This window comes from Leucoraja erinacea, chromosome 21 (genome assembly GCF_028641065.1).
Source record: "Leucoraja erinacea ecotype New England chromosome 21, Leri_hhj_1, whole genome shotgun sequence".
NCBI lineage: Eukaryota > Metazoa > Chordata > Chondrichthyes > Rajiformes > Rajidae > Leucoraja > Leucoraja erinaceus.
The window spans coordinates 19,685,913-19,711,007 of record NC_073397.1 but is presented as its reverse complement, the minus strand read 5'-3'; the positions used below and the strand labels follow the sequence as shown (position 1 = coordinate 19,711,007).

At 45.5% G+C, this 25,095-nt stretch overlaps 1 protein-coding gene across 4 annotated transcripts in view; it reads left to right on the top strand.

The window, feature by feature from the left end:
* The window catches only part of LOC129707357 (neurocalcin-delta-like), a 29,040-nt gene extending 9,523 nt beyond the window's left edge, over positions 1-19,517 (top strand). The window contains exons 1-5 of one of the 4 annotated variants that reach the window (XM_055652336.1): positions 67-594; positions 10,061-10,115; positions 11,050-11,437; positions 14,312-14,417; positions 15,227-19,517. In XM_055652336.1, coding sequence (XP_055508311.1) covers positions 11,060-11,437; positions 14,312-14,417; positions 15,227-15,324 — 582 coding nt within the window. In that variant the 5' untranslated portion in view covers positions 67-594; positions 10,061-10,115; positions 11,050-11,059 and the 3' untranslated portion in view covers positions 15,325-19,517. Of the gene's footprint in view, positions 1-65; positions 595-10,060; positions 10,116-11,049; positions 11,438-14,311; positions 14,418-15,226 lie in introns of those variants that run through there. The other 3 variants (XM_055652334.1, XM_055652337.1, XM_055652335.1) reach the window with 3 other exon arrangements.
* The last annotated feature ends 5,578 nt before the right edge of the window (positions 19,518-25,095 follow it).

Genomic DNA, 25,095 nt, shown 5'->3' with positions numbered 1-25,095 from the left:
TGTGCAAACTCCACACAGATAGCACCCGAGGTTTGGTCTCTGGCGCTGTGAGGCAGTGGTTTTACCTGCTTCGCTGTCCTTCTGGCCTGGGTTCTGTGCCCAAGTCTCTGGAGTGGGACTTGAACCCAGGGCTGTCTGAGAGGAGAGAGCTCCCATTGAATGCATGCTAGGTCGGGCTTGTATGCGTGGCATGATGGTCTTTGAACGAGTTACTATCAGTTCACCTTGTGGGTTTGTGGACTCGAGCAGATTCCTCAGTGCAGCTGTGCTCTGCTTCCTGTTCACATAACAACGGGACTCCACAAATAGAGGCGGATGTGGTCACATCAAGCTTCTTGTGTTAGCTCGCTGCGAGTCCCGGTCTTCTCTGGACGTAACAGACCTTGACAAAGAGCTGAAGACTCTCTCGTTCTAGTGGCACACGGCCGGCAAGCAGTGTCGCACTTTGCCAGTGTGAAACAAGCAAGTGCCTCACAGTGTGGGAGAGACTAGTTGTGCTTCAACACTCCGTCTGATTCAGTGAGAACTACACGTGCAGAGGGTGCAGAATACAGAAGATGCAGGAAACTAAGCTGCAAAGTGTCTAGACTGGAGGTAACGTAACGTTTGTGCATCTGACCACCACGCGCTCTTTGTAAACGCTTTGCGACGGCAGGACCTCTGCTGCCAGAGTGAAGGTGTGGACACAAGGAACTGTAGATGCTGGTTTGCAAAATGAGACACCGAGTGCTGGAGTACCTCAGCGGGTAAGGCAGCATCTATAGAGGACATGGATAGGTCTGAAGAACGGTCCCGACCCGAATCGTCACCTATCCATATATTCCAGAGAAGCTGCCTAACCCTCTGAGTTACACTTTGTGTATTTTTGTGTATTAACCAGCATTTACAGTTCTTTGTTTCTACGTAGAACAATACAGTATCGAACAGTACAATACTACACTTGGTGTCTTTTTTTGTAAGCCAGTGTGAAGATAGTTGACAGACTGGGGTGATGGGGAGATATCTTTAATGCTGCCAGTATTGTGTTCTACAACCTGTTTTTCTGAAAAGGTGGACATGGATTCATGTAACTGGAGCTTTCAAAGTAACTGGATATATAGAGGAAAGAGTAAAAGCGTCTCAGTGTGGGACAAATTGGCACCACTCCCTCCCACACATCATCTTGGGCAATGTACAATCCCTAGAACATAAGTCTAAAGACTTAAAGCCCTGTCCCACTTTCCCGAGTTACTCACAAACTCTCCTGAGTTTTCCCCTTGATTCGAACTCGGGGAATGTCGGGGAAAGTCCGTAGCGAGTCTGTAGGAGGGCGTAGGAGTCCGTAGATGTTTCATAGTGAACTCGGGGCATCAGGTAAGTCGGGACGTTTTTTCAACGTTGAAAAATGTCCACGAGTAAAAAAAATAGCCCCGAGTACGTACGAATGGCTATTACCGTAATTGTCCGAGTTCGAATCAAGGGGAAAACTCGGGAGAGTTCGTGAGTAACTCGGGAAAGTGGGACATGGCCTTTAAGAGCAAGACTGCCTTACCAAAGGGACATGAGGGAATTGTGGGCTCTAATCTTATAGAGGTGTACAAAACCATGAGAGGAAGAAATAGATCGGATCAAATAATATGCACAGTGTCTTTTGCCCAGAGAAATAGAATTGAGAAGCAGGCAATATAGGTTTACGGTGAAGGAGGTGAAAGATTAAATAGGAACCCGAGGGGTAACTGAGAACCAGAGGACATAGGTTTATGGTGAGGGAGGAAAGGTGAAATAGGAACCTGAGGCGTACCTTTTTTTACACAAAGGGTGGTGGATGTATGGAATGAGCTCCTAGAGGAGCTAGTTGAGCCAGGTAGATTTCTTAATCGCAACGTTTAAGAAATAATTAGACAGATACATTGGACAGGATAGGTTTAGGGATATGGGCCAAACGCAGGCAGGTGGGACAAGTGTAGATGGGGCATGTTAGTCGGCGTGGGCAAGTTGGGCCTGTTTCCATGCTGTATGACATGACTATGGGACATGGCTCATCCCAGCTCACAAGACTTGGCATTCCTGCCCAGAGTTTCTCGATCCAAAACATGGACCAGGCTGTCAATGGGGAAAGGGAGAGGCAGCTGGAACTGCCTCAAGGTAAACTCTACACAGTGCTGAGAAATGGTGGTCTTGTTCAACTCCTGCTCCCCCTATCTGGACTTAACGTGGACCTGAGGGGCAATTTCTTCACAGTGCCGAGTGGTATACGGAACAAACTGGCAGAGGAAGTAAGACATTTGGACTGGTACCTGAATAGGAAATGTTTTGAACGATATGGGCCAAATGCGGGCAAATGGGTCAAGCTGAGATGGGGCACCTTGGTCAGCATTATCAAGTTTAGAAGTCAAGCGTTTAATTGTCATATGTATCGCATTAGAACAATTAAATTCTTACTCGCAGCAGAGTAACAGGCCTGGAAACACAGCACCCATAGATAACATATAATAAACAAAAACAATTAATTCAACTAAGAAACCCCCAAAAATAGTGCAAAATAGTCCGAAGATCTTAGTTCAACCAAAGATAATCCCTAGTTTAGTTGGTGTTGGGTAGTGTTGGGTCGGCTCCCAAGAGCCTGATGGTTGTTGGGAAGCTGTTATTGAATATGGTTGTCACGGTTTTCATACTCCTGTACCTTCTTCCCAATGGCAGGAATGCGATGAGAGCGTGCCCTGGGTGGTGTAGTTCTTTGATGATGCTGGCTACCTTTTTGAGGCGGCACCTCCTGTAGATCCCATTGATGGTGGGGAAGGACAGTGCCAATGATGGGGCGGGCAGTATCTACCACTTTTGGTCATTTGCTCCCATCTGGACCAGCCAATATGTTCTCTACTGTTCATCTGTGGATGGGCTGAAGGAACTGTTTCTGTGTTCTATAATTCTGTAAAGGCATTACCAATCTTAGTTTAGAGATGCAGTGTGGAAACAGGCCTTTTGGCTCACTGAGTCACCTCTACACTAGGGTCTACACACGAGGGACAATTTACAGGAGCCAATTTACACAAAGCTACATGTCATTGATGTGCGGGAGGAAATCAGCGCACCCGGATAAAACCCATGCGGTCACCGGGAGAACACACAAACTCCGTACATCCAACACCTGTAGTCAGGATCGAACACTGGTCTCTACCGTTGCGCCATTGTGCCACCCACGCTGGCGTTTATTCCTCTGTCACAATGTAAGTGCTGAGATAGACTTAAAGTGCCAGAGTAACTCAACATGTCAGGCAACATCCCTGAAGGACATGGATAGGTGACATTTCAGGGCAGAACCCTTCCTCAGACTTTAAGGGTTCTGATCGTAAACCTTGCCTATCCACATTCTCCAGAGATGCTCCCTGACCCGCTGAGTTACTCTGGCAATTTGTGTTTTTCTTTGGTATAAACCAGTATCTGCACTTCCTTATTATTAGAAAATGCTGATTCAGCAACCTAGAAATTGATGAGTAAACAGCTGGTCTGGCTGCACAAGTACACTGGCTGTCTCCTCAGGGTGACAAAAAAGATCCATCACGTGGGAGTGAGACAATGGCCCAGACTGCAGAAGGAAAACAGGTTTCCCTTCCTCATGGATATGACGCAACCATGAGCTGTGAACAACTCCTTGGCACGGCACTGGGGTTGGGGAGGGTGTCACAGAATTATACCGGACCCACATAGATACATGTGTAGGGAGGAACTGCAGATGCTGGTTTATACAGAAGATAGACACAAAGTGCTGGAGTAACTCCGTTTGTCAGGCAGCATCTGTAGAGAAAAAGGATGGGTAACGTTTTGGGGCGGAACTGTACTTTTGAATGAAGAAGGGTTCCGACCCGAAACATCACCAATCCTTTTTCTCCAGAAATGCGGCTTGACCCACTGAGTTGCTACAGCATTTTGTTTCTTTCTTCCTTATAAATACATGTTAATATGAAGCTGGGACATCTGATGGTTCAGAACAATACTGACCGTATCCAAGTTATGAAAACCTAAATTACGGACACCCGCTCATGCTGACAAGCGCCCAACATAATATTACATTCAACTGTCTGACTTACATAGACACTAGGAGCTACAGTTGCTGCTTAACCAAAAAGAGTTGGAGTAACTCAGCAGGTCAGGCAGCATCTCTAAAGGACATGGATAGGTGATGTTTTGGTTTGAGACCCTTCTTCTGACTGATTGTAGTTGGGAGAGAAAGCTGGAAGAGGGGTGGAGGGCCTGGCAAGTGATAGGTGGGGGGCAGAATAGTGACAGCAATGGGTGCGCATCCAGGTCGGGTGTAGAGAAGAGAATGGGGGGGAAAAGTGGAGAATTCAAAGTTCATGCAGTTGTCTATAACAAGATTATTTATATATATTTTATAACAATACAGGCCATGCTTGGGTTAGGAACACCTGACGTGGACATTCCCACATACAGACCAGCTCCCATTATATTAAATTTAAAGTCCAACTTGCATGCTTATGTTCACTCCTACGAATGTCAGAAATAATATTTTCCCCTCTCGTCACATTTAGGTATTGTCCTTTCGTAACAGCCTTGTTTAGGTTAGTTTTGTTTACTGTCACATGTACTGGAGGTACAGTGAAAAGCTTTATTGCCGCGTGCATTTCAGTCAGCTGAAAGACTATAGATGATTACAATCAAGCTGACCACAGTGCATAGATACATGATAAAGGGAATCGCGTCTAGTGCAAGATGAAGGCCACTAAAGTCTGATTACAGATAGCCCGCAGGTCCCCAATGAGCTAGCTGGTAGGTCAGGACCACTCTCTAATTGGTGAGAGGATGGTTCAGGATGGAAGTCTGGGGTTATTAGATAGAGTGATTTTTGTGCATTTTCTGACTCACTAAAGGGCCTGTCCCACCAGCATGCGACTCCATGCGGCAAGCGCGACCTAACATGGTCGCTTGAGCCGTACGGCCTCGCGGGGCCTGTCCCACTTCCATCGCCGGAACCGTATGGAGTTGTGCGGAGCAGGTCCCGATATCGCGCAGGTCCCGACATCGCGCGGGGCTCAGAAAAACTGACCGTGTTCAAAAATTCCGCACGGCAACGGCCTGCCAGGCCGCAGCCGCCTCGACGCCGTACGCACCACCTAGACGGGCGTGCCCAGCGTCTTGACGCCGTACGAAGCACCTTGACATCATACGTCACGCGCGGACTTCGCTCGAACTTCACGTCAATCACTTGACCTCCGCGCGGCCCCCGCTTCCGGTTTGGTCGCGCTCGCCGCATGCAGGCGCATGCTGGTGGGACCAGCCCTGTACGGGGATCACTCGACCTCCGCGCGGCACCCACTTCTGGTTTGGTCACGCTTGCTGCATGCAGGTCGCATGCTAGTGGGACAGGCCCTTAACAAAAGTGCTTGGTCACTGTCAGCGGCAATGATCTGATCTGGCTTTCAGTAAGGTCAATGGCATTGAATGCGTGTTGGACCCAGCACGGTTAGGTCCGCTGCTGAAAACGTTATTCGTGTTTGGATCAGGTTCTTTATTAGCCAATGTGCTGATGAGTCCACACCAATCATCAATCACCTAGTACTACAAACCTGCACATCTTTGTAGTGTGGGAGGAAACCGGAGCACCCGGAGAAAACCCACACAGTCACAGGGAGAACGTAAACACCATGTAGACAGCACACATAGTCAGGATCGAACCCGTCTCTGGTGCTGGAAGGGAGGAACTGTACCGCTGTGCCAACCTGGTTGGTTGGTCCCTGGAGGTGGAGTGATTGGGGAGTGATGATGCGTTACAACACTCTGTACCGTCTCCTCTGCTCTACCTATTGTACTTGAGTTTGACGAACTGTATTATCAGATGATATGCAAAACAAAGCGTATCACTCCAGATCGGTTAACGTGACAGTATTAAACCTAGACCTAAAAGGACTCTCTTTCCCTCCCACCTCTCTCCTGTGCCTCACCTGGATTGGCGCCTATTTTCCCCCTCCCACTTACATCCTTTCCTCTAGATTCACAATTTGTAACTCTTCACTCCTTCTGTCTCGCACCTTCCACATTGTCATGGCCAATTGCCAACTGCCTAACAACATCCCCCCTCATCTGTATCAACCGGCATTGTCCTGCCCCTCCTCTCTTACAGTTTTCTTCACCCCCACCAATCAGTCTGAAGAAGGTTCCCAACCTGAAACGTCACCTATCCATGTTTTAAACTTTATAGTTTAGAGATACAGCATGGTATAAGGCCCTTCAGCCCACAGAGTCCATGCCAACCAGCGACCAGAAACCCGTACATTAGAACTATTGTACACACTATGGACAATTAACAATGTATAGAAGCCAATTAACGTACGACCTGCACGTCTTTGAAGTGCGGGAAGAAACTGGAGCACCCGGAGAAAACCCATGCGGACAGAGAACATACAAACTCCGTACAGACAGCATCTGCAGTCAGGATCAAGCCTGGGTCTCTGGCGCAGTAATGCCCCTGTCCCACTTAGGAAACCTCTGGAGACTTTGAGCCCCACCCAAGGTTTCCTTGCGTTTCCCGGAGGTTTTTGTCAGTCTCCCTATCTGCTTCCACTACCTGCAACCTCCTGCAACCTCCAGGAACCGCACGGAAACCTTGGGTGGGGCGCAAAGTCTCCAGAGGTTTCCGTTCAGGTTTCCTAAGTGGGACAGGGGCATAAGGCAGCAACTCTACACTATGCCGCCCTCTGCCGCAGTATTCTCCAGTGATGCTGCCAGACCTGCTGAGTTGCTTCAGTGCTTTGTCTCTTTTGTGTCTCATATTTGTAAGCCAGCATCTGATTGGGAGGGTGTTCCGTAGGTGGAGTAATTGGGATCAGTGCCAGAGGAGCAGTGATTGGGGAGTGGAGCCATCTTGTCAGTCTGTTCCTGGTAAAAACAGGAAGGTCACAAGCTATGTAGCGATGTGTATCTTCACTTCACCCTTAGACTTTACCGTAGAGGTACAGCGCAGAAACAGACCCTTTGGCCAACTGAGTCCATGCCGACCAGTGATGGCACTATCCTACACACCAGCACTATCCTACACACTAGGGACAGTTTTGACCAAAGCTAATTAACCTACAAACCTGTACACCTTTGGAGTGTTGGAGGAAACCAGAGCACCCGGAAAACCCACACGGTCACAGGGAGAAGATACAAACTCTGTACACAGCACCTGTAGTTAGAATCAAGCCCATGTCTCTGGCGCTATAAGGCAGCAGGTCTACCAGCTGCGCCACTGTGCTACCCACTTCTCGGTGTGTAATCAGATTCAGCCCTGATATTATCAGTTACCTTTATTCCATACCTCAATCGCCCCCAGATATCCTCTTGCGGTTCGGGTGGGGCACCAATTCAGATCTATATTGATACAGTGACGTGCAATCTTAGCTAAAAAGTAGTGGAGCTAGAGAAATATTTACTTTTCCACTCGTGTTCTCCTTGTCCAGGGTCAGGTACTAGCTGAATAAATTGCTCCTCTCGACAGACTTTCACGTGCACCTCCTCTAACTTCACCTACAGCAGCTGGTGTTCCCAATGTGGCCTCCTGTACATCGACGAGACCAAGCATACTCAGCGATCATTTCGCCGAACACTTGCTCTCGGTCCGCCAAGGCCTATTGGATCCCTTGGTTGCTAACCATTTTTTCTCTTCCTATTCCCACACTGACCATTCTGTCCTGGGCCTCCTCCATTGTCAGAGTGAGACCACACGCAAACTGGAGGAACAGCACCTCATATTCTGCTTGGGTAGGTTACAACCCAATGCTAAGAACATTGAACTCTCCAATTTTAGATAACCTCGAACTAACCCCCCCCCCCCCCCCCCCCCTTCCCTTCCCTCCTCAATGCCCCATCTAGACTCCCACCTATTTGTTTCCTCCACCCCACCCCCTCCTCTTCCTACTTTCCTCCCTCTGGCTTCACAAACCACAATTCAAATTTGTCTCACGCCTTCTGTTCTTATCACTGGCCTTTGTCCCAACTATCTGCCTATCAAAGACCCACTCACTTGTGTCAGGCAACCTATTGCCTGCCACACATATTCTTGCCTCTACCCTTTTCCAGCTTTCTTCTCCCCCTCCCCCCATCACAATCAGTCTGAAGAAGGCTGTTGACCCGAACGTTGCCTGTCCATGTTCTCCAGAGAGCTGCCTGACCCGCTGAGTTACTCCAGCACTTCATGTCAAATTATTCTCTCTGGATGGCAGGGTTTGGGGAAATGAGCTTTAAGAGTCGTATGGAAATATTTTCTGGAAATTAAAATGACTTGGATGAGAATGTGACTAGTCGGATTAAAAAGATTAATGGATCGTCTAAGGATAGAAAGGGACGAGGAAAATCTGACAAAACAGTGATGGGGGAATTTCATCCAGACAAGTAGGGGATGTGGGGGGGGGGGGGGGGGGGGGTAATGCACTTTGGGATATCGTGTCCTATTAGGACATACAAAAGCCATGTGAGGGACCTGTGGCGCAGTGATGTTCCGAAGGACCGTAGGATGTAAATTCATAGCTCACCGACAATGGCAATGGGGTGGAGAAAAAGGCATTTGGTGTGCTTGCCCTCAAAGGCTGAGACATTGAATATACGAGATGTATGACTCGATGAGCACATGACTCTATGACTCATAAGAGCTGTGACATGGTATTGCGGCTATATAAAACATTTGTTAGCCCACCATGGTGCATCCATAGAGGCAGAATTAGTACTGGTATTGATATTTGTTTATTATTGTCACGTGTATTGTGATACAATGAAAAGCTTTGCATGCATGTCATCCAGTCAAATCATACCATACATAAGTACAATCAAACCATCCAGGTCATACAAAGAGAAAAATACCAGAGTTGAAAATATAGTGTTGCAGGGTTACAGCCTTACAGCTACAGAGAAAGTATATGGTCTGCAATGAGGTAAGTTGGGAGATCAGAACTATACCTTTAGATTATGGAAGGAGCGTTCAGAAGTTCGATAATAATGGGGAAGAAGGTGTTCCTGAATCTAGTGGAATATGCTTCCAAGCTTTGCTACCTTCTGCCCAACAAGACGAGAGGGGAGAAGAGAGAATGACTGAGATGTGAGTGCTAAAGACAAGGAACTGCAGATACTAGTTTATACCAAAGATAAACACAAAATGCTGGAGTAACTTAGCGAGTCAGCCAGCATCTCTGCAGAACATGTATAGACGGTATTTCAGGTCGGAACCCTACTTCAGGGATTCGAGTGGACCTTGATTATGTTGGCAACTTTCCCAAAACAGCGTAAATGGTAAATGGAATCAAAGGAGAAGATGTTGGTTAGTGTGATGGACAGGGCTACATCCACAACTCTGCAATTTCTTGCTGCTTTAGCTGTTCCAAATCGATCTGCAGAAGTTGGTTAGAGTCACCACTGGAGACATGCCGAATGTATGTTGCTTTCTTATGTTGCTTTCTTGACCATTGCTTGAATGTGGTAGTTGTGTGTTTCCCATAACATGGTGAAAGGTTATGAAAGATCAAACGATGGTTCTTTATTATCACATATACCAAGGTAGTGCAACATTCTTTTTGTTTTAGTTTAGTTTAGCGATACAGGCCCTTCGGCCCACTGAGTTTGCACTGACGAGCGATCCCTGTACATTAGCACTGTTCTACACATTAGGAACAATTTAATATTTTTTACCAAAGCCAATTAATGTACAAACCTGTATGTCTTTGGCGGGTGGGAGGAAACTGGAGCTCCCGGAGAAAACCTACGCGGCCACAGTGGGAATGTACAAACTTTGTAGACAACACCGGTAGTCAGGATCGAACTCGGGTCTCTACCGCTGTAAGACAGTAACTCTAATGTTACACCAACGTGCCGCCCCAAATGTTTTTTTTTTTGCATTCAGTTCAGTAAAATTATTACCATACATAAGCACAATCTCAGAATAAGTACATAATGTATAGAAACATCCCACTCAGTCCTTATGCTACAGTTGTCAGGTTTTGGCACCATTTTCAAAACTAAAGCTGGCCGTAAAGGCCTGTTGCGGCCGTCGCCTCCATCCGGATCATCCAACGAACTGTCATCCCTCTCCTTGCAGAACCACCTTTGTGTCCCAGGGGCGCCTCGCACAGCCGACCTTGAGGGCATAGAAGGTAAGACCCCTGTACCTCTCACCCAGCTCATTGTTCTAGCACCCGCCGTCGCTGACTCCATCCTGCCTCCTCTCCGGTACTCTCGCCCTAGGGGGTCGAACAGGGGGCCGGGCTCGATGGCTTCTGTCTCCAGGTGGGTTCCCGGTTCTGCGGCGGGCAAGCCCGGCCTGCAGTCAGGGTGTGCACGCAGCCAGTCATGATGTAACGAGTCAGTGCAATGGCAAGGGAGAGTCGCTCCGTAAGGCCACTGTCCATTTGCCTGGATATGTTCTGCCCCCACCTCTCTTCCAGCTTTCTCATCCCCTACTGCAATCATTGTGAAGAAGGGTTCTGAACCAAAATGTCACCTATCCCTATTCTCCAGTGCTCCTGACCTGCTGAGTCTAGCTCTTTCGGTCTTTTTGTGTAAACCAGCATTTGCAGTTCCTTGTATCTCTTTTGCTGTATTCCCTTTATCATAAATTCATCTTTCCTTATACAGAGACCATACACGGTGGGCAATATGCCAGAAAAGGAACTGCAAATGCTGGTTTAAACCAAAGATAGACACAAAAAGCTGGAGTAACTCAGCGGGACTGGCAGCATCTCTGGAGAGAAGGAATGAGTGACATTTCACGTCGAGACCCTTCTTCAGAACAAAGGGTCTCGATCCGAAACGTCACCCAATCCTTCTCTCCAGAGATGTGACCTGTCCCGCTGAGTTACTCCAGCTTTTTGTGTCTATCTTCGACAACATGTCAGGTATGGTCTCACCAGAATGTGCAGCATTGGAGTAAGCTGTCTCTATTCTTGGTCTCAAACCATTTTGCATGAAGGTCAATGCACTGTTTCTCACAGAACTAGGAACAGTGCCACACAGGAACGGTCCCCTCAGCCCACAATGTACGCTGAGTACAACTCTAATTCTTTCCTTCTCCATTTCTGTTGTCTGCAGGGCAGCAAGGATGGGGAAACAGAACAGCAAACTGCGTCCTGAGGTACTGCAGGATTTACGGGAGAACACGGAATTCACGGAGAACGAGATTCAGGAATGGTACAAGGGCTTTGTGAAGGATTGCCCCAGTGGTTACCTGACGATAGACGAGTTCAAGAAACTCTATGGCAACTTCTTCCCTTACGGTGACGCCTCCAGGTTTGCAGAGCATGTATTCCGTACTTTCGATGCAAACGGAGATGGCACGATAGACTTCCGCGAGTTCATCATCGCTCTGAGTGTCACCTCCCGAGGAGGCTTGGAGCAAAAGCTGAAGTGGGCTTTTAATATGTATGACGTCGATGGGAATGGCTACATCAGCAAGTCAGAGATGTTGGAGATTGTCCAGGTAGACAACGTCACGACAAATTTCCAAAATATTTGCATTGGCAGATTTATTTTTCCCTGCACTTTCTTTTTGGAATAGTTCCCAGTTTTCCCATAATTTAAAGTAAGATACAAAGTATAGGAATACCTCAGCATGTCAGACAGCATCTCTAGAAAACATGGATAGGTAATGTTTTAGGTTGGGTTCCTTCTTCAGATTGATTGTAGAGGGGAGGGGAGGAGGAACAAACTGGAAAAGAAGAGGGGCATAACAAAGCCTGGCAGAAGGCCTGAGATGAAAAGGCAGAAGGTGAGACAAAAGCATTGAAGGGTTGCAAATTGTGAAGCTGGAAGAAAAGACGGAGGGGGCAGGGGAGAAATAAGCGTGGATCCAGATGGGACACAGGAGAAGAGGTTGGGGGGGAGGAATGAAGGGGGGATATTTGGAGGAATAAGGCAGTGGGGCTAATGTGGTTACGTAATACATTTTGGTGGAGGTGGTGGGGTCACGCCAGGGTTAGCTATTTTCCTGTAGGAATGCTGCACACTGCAGGAGGGCCAGTAACCAGACGGCATATGGTTAAGGGCACCAATAAATAACCAGAGAGAATCATTTTTCTCTAAAGATGCTGCCTGATCTGCTGAATACTCCACAACTTTGTTTCTGTCATCAGGGGAAGGTGACTTAAGTGTTACTTGACTGTACTTATGTTTATTACATCTGATCTGTCTCTTTTCACTGTACCGTGGTACACGTGACAATAATAAACCTTTAGCTAAAGATATTGTCACTGGGGGATGCATCGGCTGAAGGAACAGGGTTAAGATGTCCAGAAAAGTCCGACATTAAATTGGCAGGGCTTTGAGGAAAAAGGAGGGGAATAGGAACAAACTGATGAGCAAGCACAATGGGCTGAATCTTTTACTGTGCTTAAAGATGCCTGGCACACTGAGTTACTCCACCACTTTGTGTCTTTTTGTGTAAACAGGCAACTGCAATTCATTTATTCTATACGCAAAGATGCGTTGATGCTTTTGAAGTTAATTATCTCAATAACTAACATTGCCAAATCATGAGGCTGTAAGTGGTGTATTTTCTGTACACAATTTTGTGTATCTGCAAGTTCTCCCCACCAAAATCTCTTTTGGAAAATCTAATTAGCCATGGAATCATCAACATGGCACCAGTCCCTCCAGCCCAACCCAAGCAAGGTGCCCCATCTAGACTAGTTCCCATAGATCTGTGTTTGGCCCATATCCCTCTAAACCTTTCCTATCCATGAACTTGTCAAGAGTTTTAAGATTTAAGCAAATATTTAATAGGAACATGAAGGGCAATTTTTAAAAAACAATTATGGTAGGCGTATGAAACGAGCTGTCGGAGGAGGTAGTTGAGGCAGGTACTATCACAACGTTTCAGAAACATTTGGGCAGGTACATGATAGGAAAGTTTTAGAGGAATATGGGTCAAGCGCAGGCAGGTGGGACCACTGTAGATGGGGCATGTTGGTCCGTGTGGGCAAGTTGGGCCGAGGGGCCTGTTTCCACACTGTATGACTCCATGAAATGCTATTATAGTACCTCCTCTGGCAGCTCGTTCCATATACCCACCACCATCTCAGTGAAAAGGTTTGACCTCAAGTTGCTAATAAATCTTTCTCCTCTCACCTTAAACCTATGTCCCCTGGTTCCTGATTCCCCTACACTGGGTAAAAGACTGTGCATTCACCACGATGGAGGCACAAGGAACTGCAGATGTTGGAATCTGAATTTGAACAAAACAACAAGGTGTTGTCGGAACTTGGCTTCTGTCCCAGACAATTGCCCCGACCTGAAACATCACAGCAGATATAACAATACAGCAGAAGAACAGGCCATTCCGTTCCCTGCATATCTATGTGCCTATCCAAAAGTCTCTTAAATGCCACTATCGTATCTGCCTCCATCACTACCCTGGCAGTACATTCCAGGCACCACTGTGTTCCCGTGCACATCTCCTTTAACTTTAACCACTCTCACCTCAAAGCTATGCCCTCTAGCATTTGATTTTTCAATGCTGGGAAAAAGATTCTGACTGTTTACCCTATCCGTGCCTTTCATAATTCTATACACTTCCATCAGGTCCCCCTGCAACCTCCAGCATTGCAGAGAAAACAATCCAGCATTTTGTGCCTTTTTTATGTAAACCAGTATTTGTAGTTCCTTGTTATTACAGTTTTTAAGCTGTTGTTGACAAGAGTTGGGTTAGTTTAGTTTAGTTTAGTTTAGTTTAGTTTAAAAGAGCATGGAAACAGGCCCTTCGGCCGACCGAATCCATGCCGACCAGCAACCACCTGTACACTAGCACTATCATACACACATTATTTTACGGAAGCCAATTAACCTAAAAACCTGCACATCTTTGGACTGTGGGAGGAAACCAGAGCACTCAGAGAAAACCCACGTGGTCAAAGGGAGAATGTACATACTCTGTACAGACAGCGCCCATAGTCAGGATCAAACCCAGGTCTCTATGGCTGTAAGGCAGCAACTCTAATGCTGCGCCACTGTGCCGCTCCACCAGGGATCATACCAAAATTCCTGCGGGTAGATTGAGTGGGAACTGGGTAGTATACCGTCTCATCGATCAGACCTGTTTCTGTAGCACGCTGTGATCATCAGTAATGAGAGGGTAGATACTAAATGCTGGAGTAACTCGGCGGGACAGGCAGAATCTCTGGAGAAGGAATGGGTGACGTTTCGGGTCGAGACCCTTCTTCAGACTCAAAACGTCACCCATTCCTTCTCCCCAGGGATGCTGCCTGTCCCGCTGAGTTACTTCAGCATTTAGTCTCTACCTTCGATTTAAACCAGCAACTCCAGTTCTTTCCTAAGAGTCTGCCTTCCCCATACACAGGCGATCTACAAGATGGTGTCATCAGTGATGAAATTGTCTGAAGATGAAGCTACGCCCGAGAAAAGAACAGAAAAAATCTTCCGACAGATGGACACCAATGCAGATGGTAAGTGGCAATAAAAGTGCCTTGGTTGGAATCGGAAGAGACTGCTACAGAAAGAGGGCAGTCGATTCAGAGTCTGGGTGCCAGCTCTTGAAGACAGACCTCCAATTAGTCATTAAGTTGGAAAGGGTGCAGAAGAGATTCACCGGGATATTGCCTGGACTTGCGGGCTACAATTATAGATGGAGGCTTGGATAGGCTGGGATTTTTATTTCTATGGAGTGTAGGAGGCTGACAGGTAACCTTAGTGAGGTATACAAGATCACGAGGGGCTTATTGTCATGCAGCATGGAAACAAGCCCTTTGTCCATGTGGACCAAGATGCCCCGACTCTCTTGCCCAGAGTAGGGAATTCAGAGAACCAGAGGTCATAGGTTTAAGGTGAAGGGGGAAAGATTTAATTGGAATTTTATGGGGTAACCTTTTCACACATAGGGTGGTGGGTATATGGAACGAGCTGCCAGAGGAGGTAGTTGAGGCAGGGACTATGACAAAATGTAAGAAACAATTAGACAAGTACGTGGCTAGGACAGGTTTAGAGGGATATGGACCAAACACAGGCAGGTGGGACTAGTGTAGGTGGGACATGTTGGTCAGTGTGGGAAAGTTGGGCCCAAGGGCTTATTTCCAAGCCGTGTGACATAGATTCAAGCAGAGAGGGAAAGATTGTGAAACCAGAGGTTGGTGGAAGGTGACTGGGGGAAGGGGAGAAATGGATGCAAGTCCAGGTGGTGCACAGGGAAGAGCAGAGGCGGGGGGGAGAAGGAAAAATATCCTGGAAATTCTTACCTGGCAACTGTTGATCTCACCAGGAAGACTATCTCTGGAAGAGTTCATCAACGGAGCAAAGAAGGATCCATCCATCGTCCGCCTCTTGCAATGTGACCCCAGCACTGCAGGGCAGTTCTGAAGCGTTGCCCATGGGACAAGTGCTGTCGCTCTGTGCCATTCCTGCCCGCACCAACCCCGAGTGGTCAGTCAATGGAAATGCTCAGGCAAACGGAACCCCCAGTCTGTATCAAAACAGAGCATCCGCCAACCTTCCAATGAAGATATTGCATGCAGCAACAGATTTGCATCTTATAGTATAATAAATACATAAATGTGCCAAGATAAGGGGAATTCTGCTGACCAGCTAAAAGAAAATGCTGCTGCATCTTTTCTTATGTCCACTTCTGTTGTGGATATAGCTTTTTATAGTCCAATATTTTTTTTAATTTTAATTTAATAGTACAGAGATTTAGTTTATACCTGACATAAGGAAACGTGAGGACCAAAGTCTGATGGGTTCATGTTTACACTATAGTATTAAGAACTTGAGTTGGTTGCCTGGCACATACATGACTCTCTTGAGTTCTTGCCTCTTTTGTATACAATTATCCATTTCTACATCCCTAGTCTGAGGTTTGGCAAGCCCACCAGTGGATCTCAGCCAATTGATGAAAAAATGGCATCACAGTTTTCAAGGCATTACAGAGATCGCGCAAATTGATTTCTTCAAGACAAGGGGGCAGAAATAAGGCCAGATATTTCAATAGTGAAGAGATTCTTCCATGCAAAGAGAATGGAAGAAATTTGGAACACTCTTCCACAAACAGCAATTGATGCCAAGTTAATTGTTAATTTTAAATTAGAGATAAATAAAATAGAGGTGTTAAAGAACATCGGAAACGGAAGGTTGATATAAACCTCACATATTAGCCATCCGGTTGCAGAACAATCTTGATCCATTGAATGGCTTCCACTGATCCTGTCTTCCTTTCTCCGTCTTCCTTTCTCCTGTCCAACCCATGCTATCAATGTCAGAACACAGCCGCGGAAACTAGAGCAGGGGTTCCCAACCTTTTTTGTCCCGTATACCCCTGGCAAATTTAATAGCACATAACAATGTTATTTCACAATTTATGAACAACTAATGATGAACAGTTACCGGTATACCAGAACCAAACACAGTCAGTCAATGAGAAAAACTATGTACAAATCCAGAATCAACAAATTTACCCCCTGGTTAGGCGTAATTTACCCCCTTGGAGTAAATTTACCCCAGGTTGGGAACCCTTTGTCTAGAAACATGATGTATCCCTATCACATCCCTTGCTATTGCCCATTTGTCCAGGAAATCTGTTCCCTAAAATCATCAATCCTCTTAGAAATGTCAACATTTACCAATAAGCCATATACAGCCATAGGCCAAAATATCAGGCAACACTATGAGAGCAATGCTGACTGCTTCTTGTAGCTTACTCTTTCCATAATGCTCGCTTTAATTAGCCTTGTCCTTAATATCCAAATTTGAAGTGTAGTCCATTATGCTTTTCCATATGTGAAATATTCCGCTTTGTGTTAGGATTTTATCTGCAGTCTGTATTAAGGATAGGGACATTACAGATGTGGGCTTGTATATGTTTAAGAATTAACTGTGGTATTAATATGATCAAAGATACTCCTTCAAACATCTTTACCGCATCGAGATGTCCCAGAACATGGGGGGCTAGAATTCTCTGGCAAATTTAAGGTGCATTCTCAACCTCTCTCTGTCATTGGTAGTTACCCAATATTTGTTGTGTCTGAATAAAAACTTTAATCGTTGCAGTAATGACAACAAAACTTCTCATCAAATCCTCCAGTGTTCTCTCACACCAATGCAGGAGGTTATAAAGGGAATCAAATTGCAAAATGCAGCCTCTTCCTGTCAGTTCAATTCACAACGTGTAAGTGCCATACACCATCAGCCCTTTGATCTGTGGGAATCACCAATCCCAGTTCCTGTTGGTCATATTGTCGGGCATAGTCGACACTGACTCACCTTTATCCTGAGCACAGTCCCTGAGACTGGCATTATCCTTGCATCATTGTCAAACAGAAATAAAATCTGGTTGCAGTAACATGTAGGTTTTTCCAACTCTGGTTGGATGAGTTCTTGGACGTATCTTCGCTTGACTTCATACCTGCCACTGCCTCAAGCCCACTCCCTGGGAATCAATCAACTGCTGGAAATTGGAAACAAAAACAGAAAATGCTGGAATTGACAGGTCAGGCAACATCTGCGGAATGAGAAACAGTTAACATTTCAAGTCAGGGACTCTTTGTTAAAACTATCCTAGTTTTTGGATGCCTGTCACGCTACGGCCAATCTGAAATGAAGTCCCCTCCCCTCTCCCCTTTGACCCCTTCCTCCACCCTAGTTGTTTTCCAGTTCACCACATTGTTTCCCTCTTGAGATTATACCAACGATGGGCCTACCAGGGCAAGGCCCTGCCTGAGGTCATTTGTGGCTGGCCTTGATTGGTCCTGGTCTGTCTTCACTTCCAGCTCTTCAGCCCACCCCCCCTACTTTCATTCTGGAGAAGGATCTGGACCCGAAACATCACCCATCCTTTTACTCCAGAGATGCTGTCTGACCTGCTGAGCTATTCTTGCACTTTGTGTCTGTCTTTGGTATAAACCAGCATATGTAGTTCCTTGTTTCTACTGAAATGAAGCAAACTCGTTGCACAGTTGGATAATTCCTGGCTCTCAGTCAAGAAGTCGTGTTTTAGCAAAGTCAAATAATTTTTTTAAGAATTTTTAATGCCCCACTGATTACTCTCTGATGATTTCCGCTTCGGCAGGGACCTGAAGATTAAATGTAAACTCTGAAGATTCCACTACAATCCTGGAGATTTGGCAAACTGATCATACTCTGTCTGCAAGTAGTTGTTTTTCAAAGTTTATCAGTGGCCTTAATTAAGAAATGAAGTATTTTGCTGATTCTACCTTAGAATAAATTACAGACTAATTTGTCATCTATTTCTGTGCAAAACAGATGCTAGGATCTTCAAACAAAACAAAAAGATACCAGATGAATGAATGAATTAGTTTATTCACGTAAGCAGATGCACGTAATCAAACAACATTGGGTCACAGAGACTCTTAGCATGTTGGGCAGTATCTGTAAGGGATTCTGCTCCAGACTTGATGTGATTTAAGGACCAGATCCAAAATCTGCTCCTTAAAGCACATCAAGTCCCAAGAAGAATCCCAACCCAAAACATCGTCATTCCATTTCCCTCCACACATGTAGTCTGACCCACTGAGTTCCTCCAGCACTTTGTGTTTTGCTCAAGTCCAGTATCTGCAGTTCCTTGTGTCTCCAGTAACTTTAAAATCTAAAGTTGATAGATTTTTGTTAATGAAAGGGAAGTGGACCAAAGACAGAAGCTTGGAATTAAGACAGAGTGCTGAAATGATCTCAGTGGAAGAAACTGGAAGGACCCTTCCTGTTGACCCCGTCAGTGAAGCAAAAAAAAGGTTGTGCCAAATGTAAGACGATGTTTTAAGTTGTTGCACGCCATCTAGCCATACATTGTGGCTGCACAGTGGTGCAGCTGGTAGAGTCACTGCCTCACTGCCTCACAGCGCCAGAGACCCGGGTTCGATCCTGACCTCAGATGCTGTTTGTGTGGAGTTTGCACGTTCTCCCTGTGACCTCGTGAGATTCCTCCGGTTTCCTCCCACATTCAAAAGTCGTGCAGGTTTGTAAGTTAATCGGCAGGTCTCTGCATATTGCCCCTGGTGTGCAATAAGTGGATGAGAAAGTGGGATAACATAGAACTAGTGTGAACAAGTGATCGATGGTTGGTGTGGACTTGGTGGGCCGAAGGGCCACTTTCCATGCTGTATCTTTGAACTAAACTAAACAAACCATACCCAGTACTGACAGTATAGAATATAGATGGTCCTGACCATCTTCCCCTAATAGAAGATACCAACCAGAACTGATCCAGTGATTCTGAGCTTATTTTGTTCAACTAACTTTCCTGAGAATATGATGCTACCGCAATAACCCCACTGAAGAATTTGTTTCATCTTTCCGATTTATTTTGGATTAAACCTCAGGTATACGAAGAGAAAAGTACTGATCACTTGCTTAAGGTTTAGCAGTACTTATTAACTTGTAAATTGCATTTTGTTTCTGTACATGTGAGAGCTGTGTGTTGATTTCTTCACTCTCAGGCTGGTTCCAAGCTGACAGGTTAGTGTTTCCCTGAAGGTCCAAAAGGGAACATTCATGTTTACATTTGCCTTCATCTGAGTAAAAATTAAAGCAGTTCAAATCACCTATCAGTTGCATCTTTGTTTTTTTTATAAAGCGCCGTATGGTATCTTCAAGACATTTTGGGGACATAAATGTGACCGGAAAGTCTGGTGTTTATTGTCCAAATCTTGTTGCGCTGGGTCGGAATAATTATTTTGTTCTGATGAATATTTCATTATTATGTGAAATAACAACCTTTTCCCCGCACATCATGAATTCTCAGATTGTGTTCAAGAGTCAAGAGCATTTTATTGTCATGTGTACCGAAACGGAACAATGAACCTACTCTCTTGATCCAGAAATTGGTGGCAGTAACCCTTACCTCCAAACTAGATTGGCAGGGGTTCAATTCCCACTCCAGCCACTTCAAAATCTGCATTGTGAAGGAGTGCCGCATTATTGAAATACTCAGCACTTTAGGCAGTGAAAATTAAGTTATAGAATCATGAAACACATTTGAGTCATAGTGAGTCATAGTCATACAGCATAGACATGCTCCCTTTCCCCAACTTGTCCATGACGACCAAGATGCCCCATTTTCCTGCACTGGCCCATAACCCTCTAACCATTCCCAAGCAAGCATCCACTGGGTGGCTCCTGCAATGGCCGCCTCGCCAACAGTCTGTCTCGTCCCTTCCTTATTTGTTGTTTTTCAGTATGTGTTAAATGTATTTTAGTGTTCTTTAAGTTTGCATTATGTGGGGTGGGGGTGGGGGGGGGGGGGAGGGGGGGTTGGGGGAAACTTTTTTTTCAATTACCTCGACGGAGATGCAATATTTTTCCGTATCGTATCTCCGTCCGCACTGCAGCCTAACATTGAGGAGCTGGCGGCCTTTGCTGGAGGCCGACTTCGGGAGCTCCAACTGCGGGAGCCTGCGGACTTAACATCTTGGAGCTGGCAATCCCTGTCAGGGATCGACCTCGGAGCTCCAACTGCTGGAGCCTACGAGCTTTTAAGATCGTGGAGCTCGCTGTCCCTGGTTAGAGACCGTTTTCAGGAGCTCCAAGCCGCAGGAGCTTCGACCGTCCTGATGCAGGAGCTTCGATTGCCCCGACGCGGGGGCTTCGATCGCCGGCTGCGGGAGCTTCAATCCCCCCCACTGCGGGAGAATAATAAAGAGGAAGAAGATTAGACTTTATTGCCTTCCATCACAGTGAGGAATGTTGGAATCTGCTGTAGTGGATGTTTATGTTAACTTTCATGTAGTTTTGTGTCTAGTTGCTTTTTTTGGAAGGAAAACAGCACCAGGAGGAACTCTATGCGAACATGCAAACTCCACACAGTCGAGGCTGGGTATCAGATTAAACCAAGACTGTTAAACATAGAACAGTACCGCACCAGAAAAGCCCTTCGGCCCAAAATGTCTGTGCCAAACATGATGCCAAGGCCTACTCTTATCTGCCTGCTCATGACCCATACCCTTCCATTCCTTGTATATCCAGGTGCCTATCCAAAACTCTCAAATGCCACTATCATATCTGCCTCCACCACCAACCTGGCAGGGAATCCAGACACCCACCACTCTCTCTGTAAAAAAACTTTACCCCTCTCACCTAAAAGCTATGCCCTCTAGTAATTGGGAGTATGATGGAGTTAAAGGGGAAGGGAGTATAGGAAAAGTTATGAAAGACACCGAATTAATGGGATGGAAAGTTCAAGAAGGGATAAAAGAGTGAGGTCAGATGAAGTAGGAACCGGTGTGAGAGGGGAGATGAATACCGAATGAAAACTTTTATATATGAATGCGCGAAATATAAGAAATAAAGTGGGATGAGCTTGGGGCTCAGTTAGAGATTGGTAGGTATGATGTTGTGGGAATTACAGAGACATGGCTACGAGGTTTGGAGCTGGGATCTGAATATTCAGGGTTATATGTTCTATCGAAAAGAGAGGCAGGTGGGCAGAGGGGATGGGGTGGCTCTGTTGCGAGGGGTGACATAGAATCAGAAAATGTAGAGTCATTGTGAAGATAACTTTTTGAGGATGTAACAAGCAATGGACAAGAGAGAGCCAGTGGATGTAGTGTACCTGGAGTTTCAGAGAGTCTTTGATAAGGTCCCACACAGGAGATTAGTGGGCAAAATTAGAGCACATGGTATTGATGGTACGGTATTGACATGGATAGAAATTTGGTTGGCAAACAGAAAAAAAGTAGGGATTAACGGGTCCCTTTCAGAATGGCCGTAGTGACTAGTGGGGTGCCGCATGGCTCAGTGCTAGGACCACAACTATTTACAATATACATTAATGATTTAGATGAAGGAGTTAAAAGTAACATTAGCAAATTTGCAGATGACACAAATCTGGGTGGCAGTGTGAACTGTGAAGAGGATGCTATGAGGATGCAGAGTGACTTAGACAGGTTGGGTGAGTGGGCAGATGCATGGCAGAAACAGTATAATATAGATAAATGTGAGGTTATCCACTTTGGTGGCAAGAACAGGAAGGCAGATTATTATCTGAATGGTGTCAGGTTTGGAAAAGGGGAAGTGCAATGAGACCTGGTGTGCTTGTACATCAGTCACTGAAGGTAAGCATGCAGGTACACCAGGCAGTGAAGAAAGCTAATGGCATGTTGGCCTTCATAACAAGATGAGTTGAGTATAGGAGAAAAGAGGCCCTTCTGCAGTTGTACAGGGCCTTAGTGAGACCACACCTGGAGTATTGTGTGCAGTTTTAGCTCCTAATTTAAGGAAGGACACTCTTGCTATTGAGGGAGTGCAGCGTAGGTTCATAAGGTTAATTCCCGGGATGGTGGGACTGTCATATGATGAAAGAATGGAGTGACTGGGCTAGTATTCACTGGAATTTAGAAGGATGAGAGGGGATCTTATAGAAACATATAAAATTATTAAGGGACTGGAAACACTAGATGCAGGAAACATGATCCCGATGTTGGTGGAGTCCAGAATTGTGAATTTGTGGAATTCTCGGCCTCAGAAGACAGTGGAATCCGATTCACTGGATGCATTCAAAAGAGAGTTAGATAGAGCTCTTTGGTGTGGTGGAATCAAATGATATGGGGAGGAGGGGATACTGATTGTGGATGATCAGCCATGATCACATTGAATGGCAGTGTTGGCTCAAAGGGCCGAATGGCCTATTTCTGCACCTAATCTCTATGTATCTATGTATGTAACACGTGTGAATGACAAGCCCACATTCTCTTCATTTCTGACTTGTGCAGGCATGACTGCTAAACACTCCCAAGGGCTGGACAGCCTTTGAAATTTCACACATGATTAGGCTCTCAGCAGCTGAATTAATTTGCAACATCTTTGTGAAACTGCATCCAAAACTGAGTGTAATCATCTTCCGTTTTCATACTACATGAGATTATATCTGGGTTACTAATAGATTCAAACAAGACAGCAGGAAACAGGATCTCATATACTTCCCCTCATACAGAAAACAATACGACATATTTAGATCAACTTTTAACCCTTTAGGATCACTATTCTCCAACACTGGCCGGTTGTCTCACTGTTTAATTTAGTTTAGAGATACAGCGAGGAAGGCCCTTCAGCTCACCAAGTTCATGCCAACTAGTGACCACCCATTCACTAGTTCTATCCTACACACTAGGGATAATTTACAGAGCCCAATTAACCTATAAATACGCACCGAGCACCCAGAGAGAACCCACGCGGTCACAAGGAGAATGTACTAACTCCGTACAGACAGCATCCGTAGTCATGATCAAACCCAGGGCACTGGTGCTGTAAAGCAGCAAACCCACCGCTGCACCCTGCGCCACCGTTGGGGACCATACTTGCAGCAGACGGGAACTCTGATCCCTGGAATTTCTTAAAACCTACTCCTTTGATCAGGCTTTTAGTCACCAGTCCTAATATTTCCCTATGTTTCTTTTAGAGATACAGCATAGACACAGTCTATTTGGCCCACCGAGTCCATGTCGACCATCGATCACTCGTTCACATTAGTTCTCTTATTCCATTTTCTCATTCACTCCCTGAATACTAGGGGCAATTTACAGAGGGCCAATCATATCTACAAACTCGCATGTCTTTAGGATGTGGGAAGAAACTGGAGCACCTAGAGGAACCCCACATGGTCACAGGAAGAACTTGCAAATTCCACAGAGTCAACACACAAGGTCAGGATCCTATTAAATCTATCCCCTCTGGCCTTCAACTTCTGCCTTCTGGCCGTTGAATTTCCTACCCTGGAAAAAAAGATTACATACTTTATACACCTCTATAAGATCACCTCTCAGCTTTCTGTGCTCCAAGGAATAAAGTCCGAGCCTGCTCAACCTCTCCCTGTAACTCAGGCTCTTGAGTTCTGGTGAGATCCTTGTAAATATCTATACTCTTTCCAGGCATTGTAAACTAGATGGATTTTTACAGTTGTCTGGTAGTTTCATAGCAAGTTTAAAAAAAAATATTTTTCATTTTAAACACCAACATGTACAGATCCAATCTCTCCTTATTAGCTACCTGATCAACCCAGTGAACCTTCTCTGCTTTTGTTCTCAGACGATTATATCCTTTCTTAAGTTCACCAATCAAAACTACACCCAAGACGGCTGGTAATGTTTGGTTTAACTGCGGTTAAAGCTATTTTCAACATCCATGGAATGAAGTCCAAAATCTCCTTTGCCTTGCTAATTACGTGTCTGAGGTAACTAAAACAAATAATATTCTGCTTTTCTTTTTTTTCCTACCTGCTGATAATAGTTTTCACATTGTACTACATCTGCCATTGTTTTGTCTAACATGTTTTTATCCCTTACAGATAGTTTGAGTCTTCCTTGCAACTTACTATCTCAAGGACTTAAAATCATACAGCCCAGAAAATGGCCCTTTGGTCCAACTCACTCATGCCGACCAAGATGTCCCATGTATGCTAGTTCTGTCTGCCCATGTTTGGCCTATATCCCGCTAAACCTTTCTTTTCCGTGCACCTATCCAAATGTCATTATTGGACCTGTCTCAACTACTTCCCCTGACAGCTGGTTCCATTTGCCTATTACCCTCTGTGTGAACAGGTTTCCCCTCTCACCTTAAACCAATGTCCTCTAGTTCTTAATTCCGCAACTTGAGAAAAATATTACGTACTTTCATCCTATCTATGCCCCTCATGATTTTAGGCAATCCTCAGCCTCCTGTACTGCATGGAATACAGTCCTAGCCTACCCAACCTCTCCCTGTAGCTCAGGCACTTGAGCCCTGGAAACATCCTTGTAAATCTTCAATACACTTTTCCCAGACATGATGAAATGCCTGGGTTTTTTATAGTTAGATACTAGCTTCATTGCAGGTTAGTTGAATTAATCAATATGTTTCTATATCCCTGCGTAAATAAGGTTGTTTGGTGAGGGAATAAAAAAGGACAAGGGGTATTTTACAAGGGAGTTACCTGGGAAAACTATTTGAATCTCAGCCACAGTGGTGCAGCATGTAGTGCCACTGTCACACAGTGCCAGAGACCCTATTTGATCCTGACCTCTGATGCTGTCTGTGTAGAGTTTGCACAATCTCCCTGTGAACGTGTGGGTTTCCTCCGGGTACTCCAGTTTTCTCCCACATCCCAAAGATATGTGGGTTTATAAGTTAATTGGCTGCTGTAAAATTATCCCT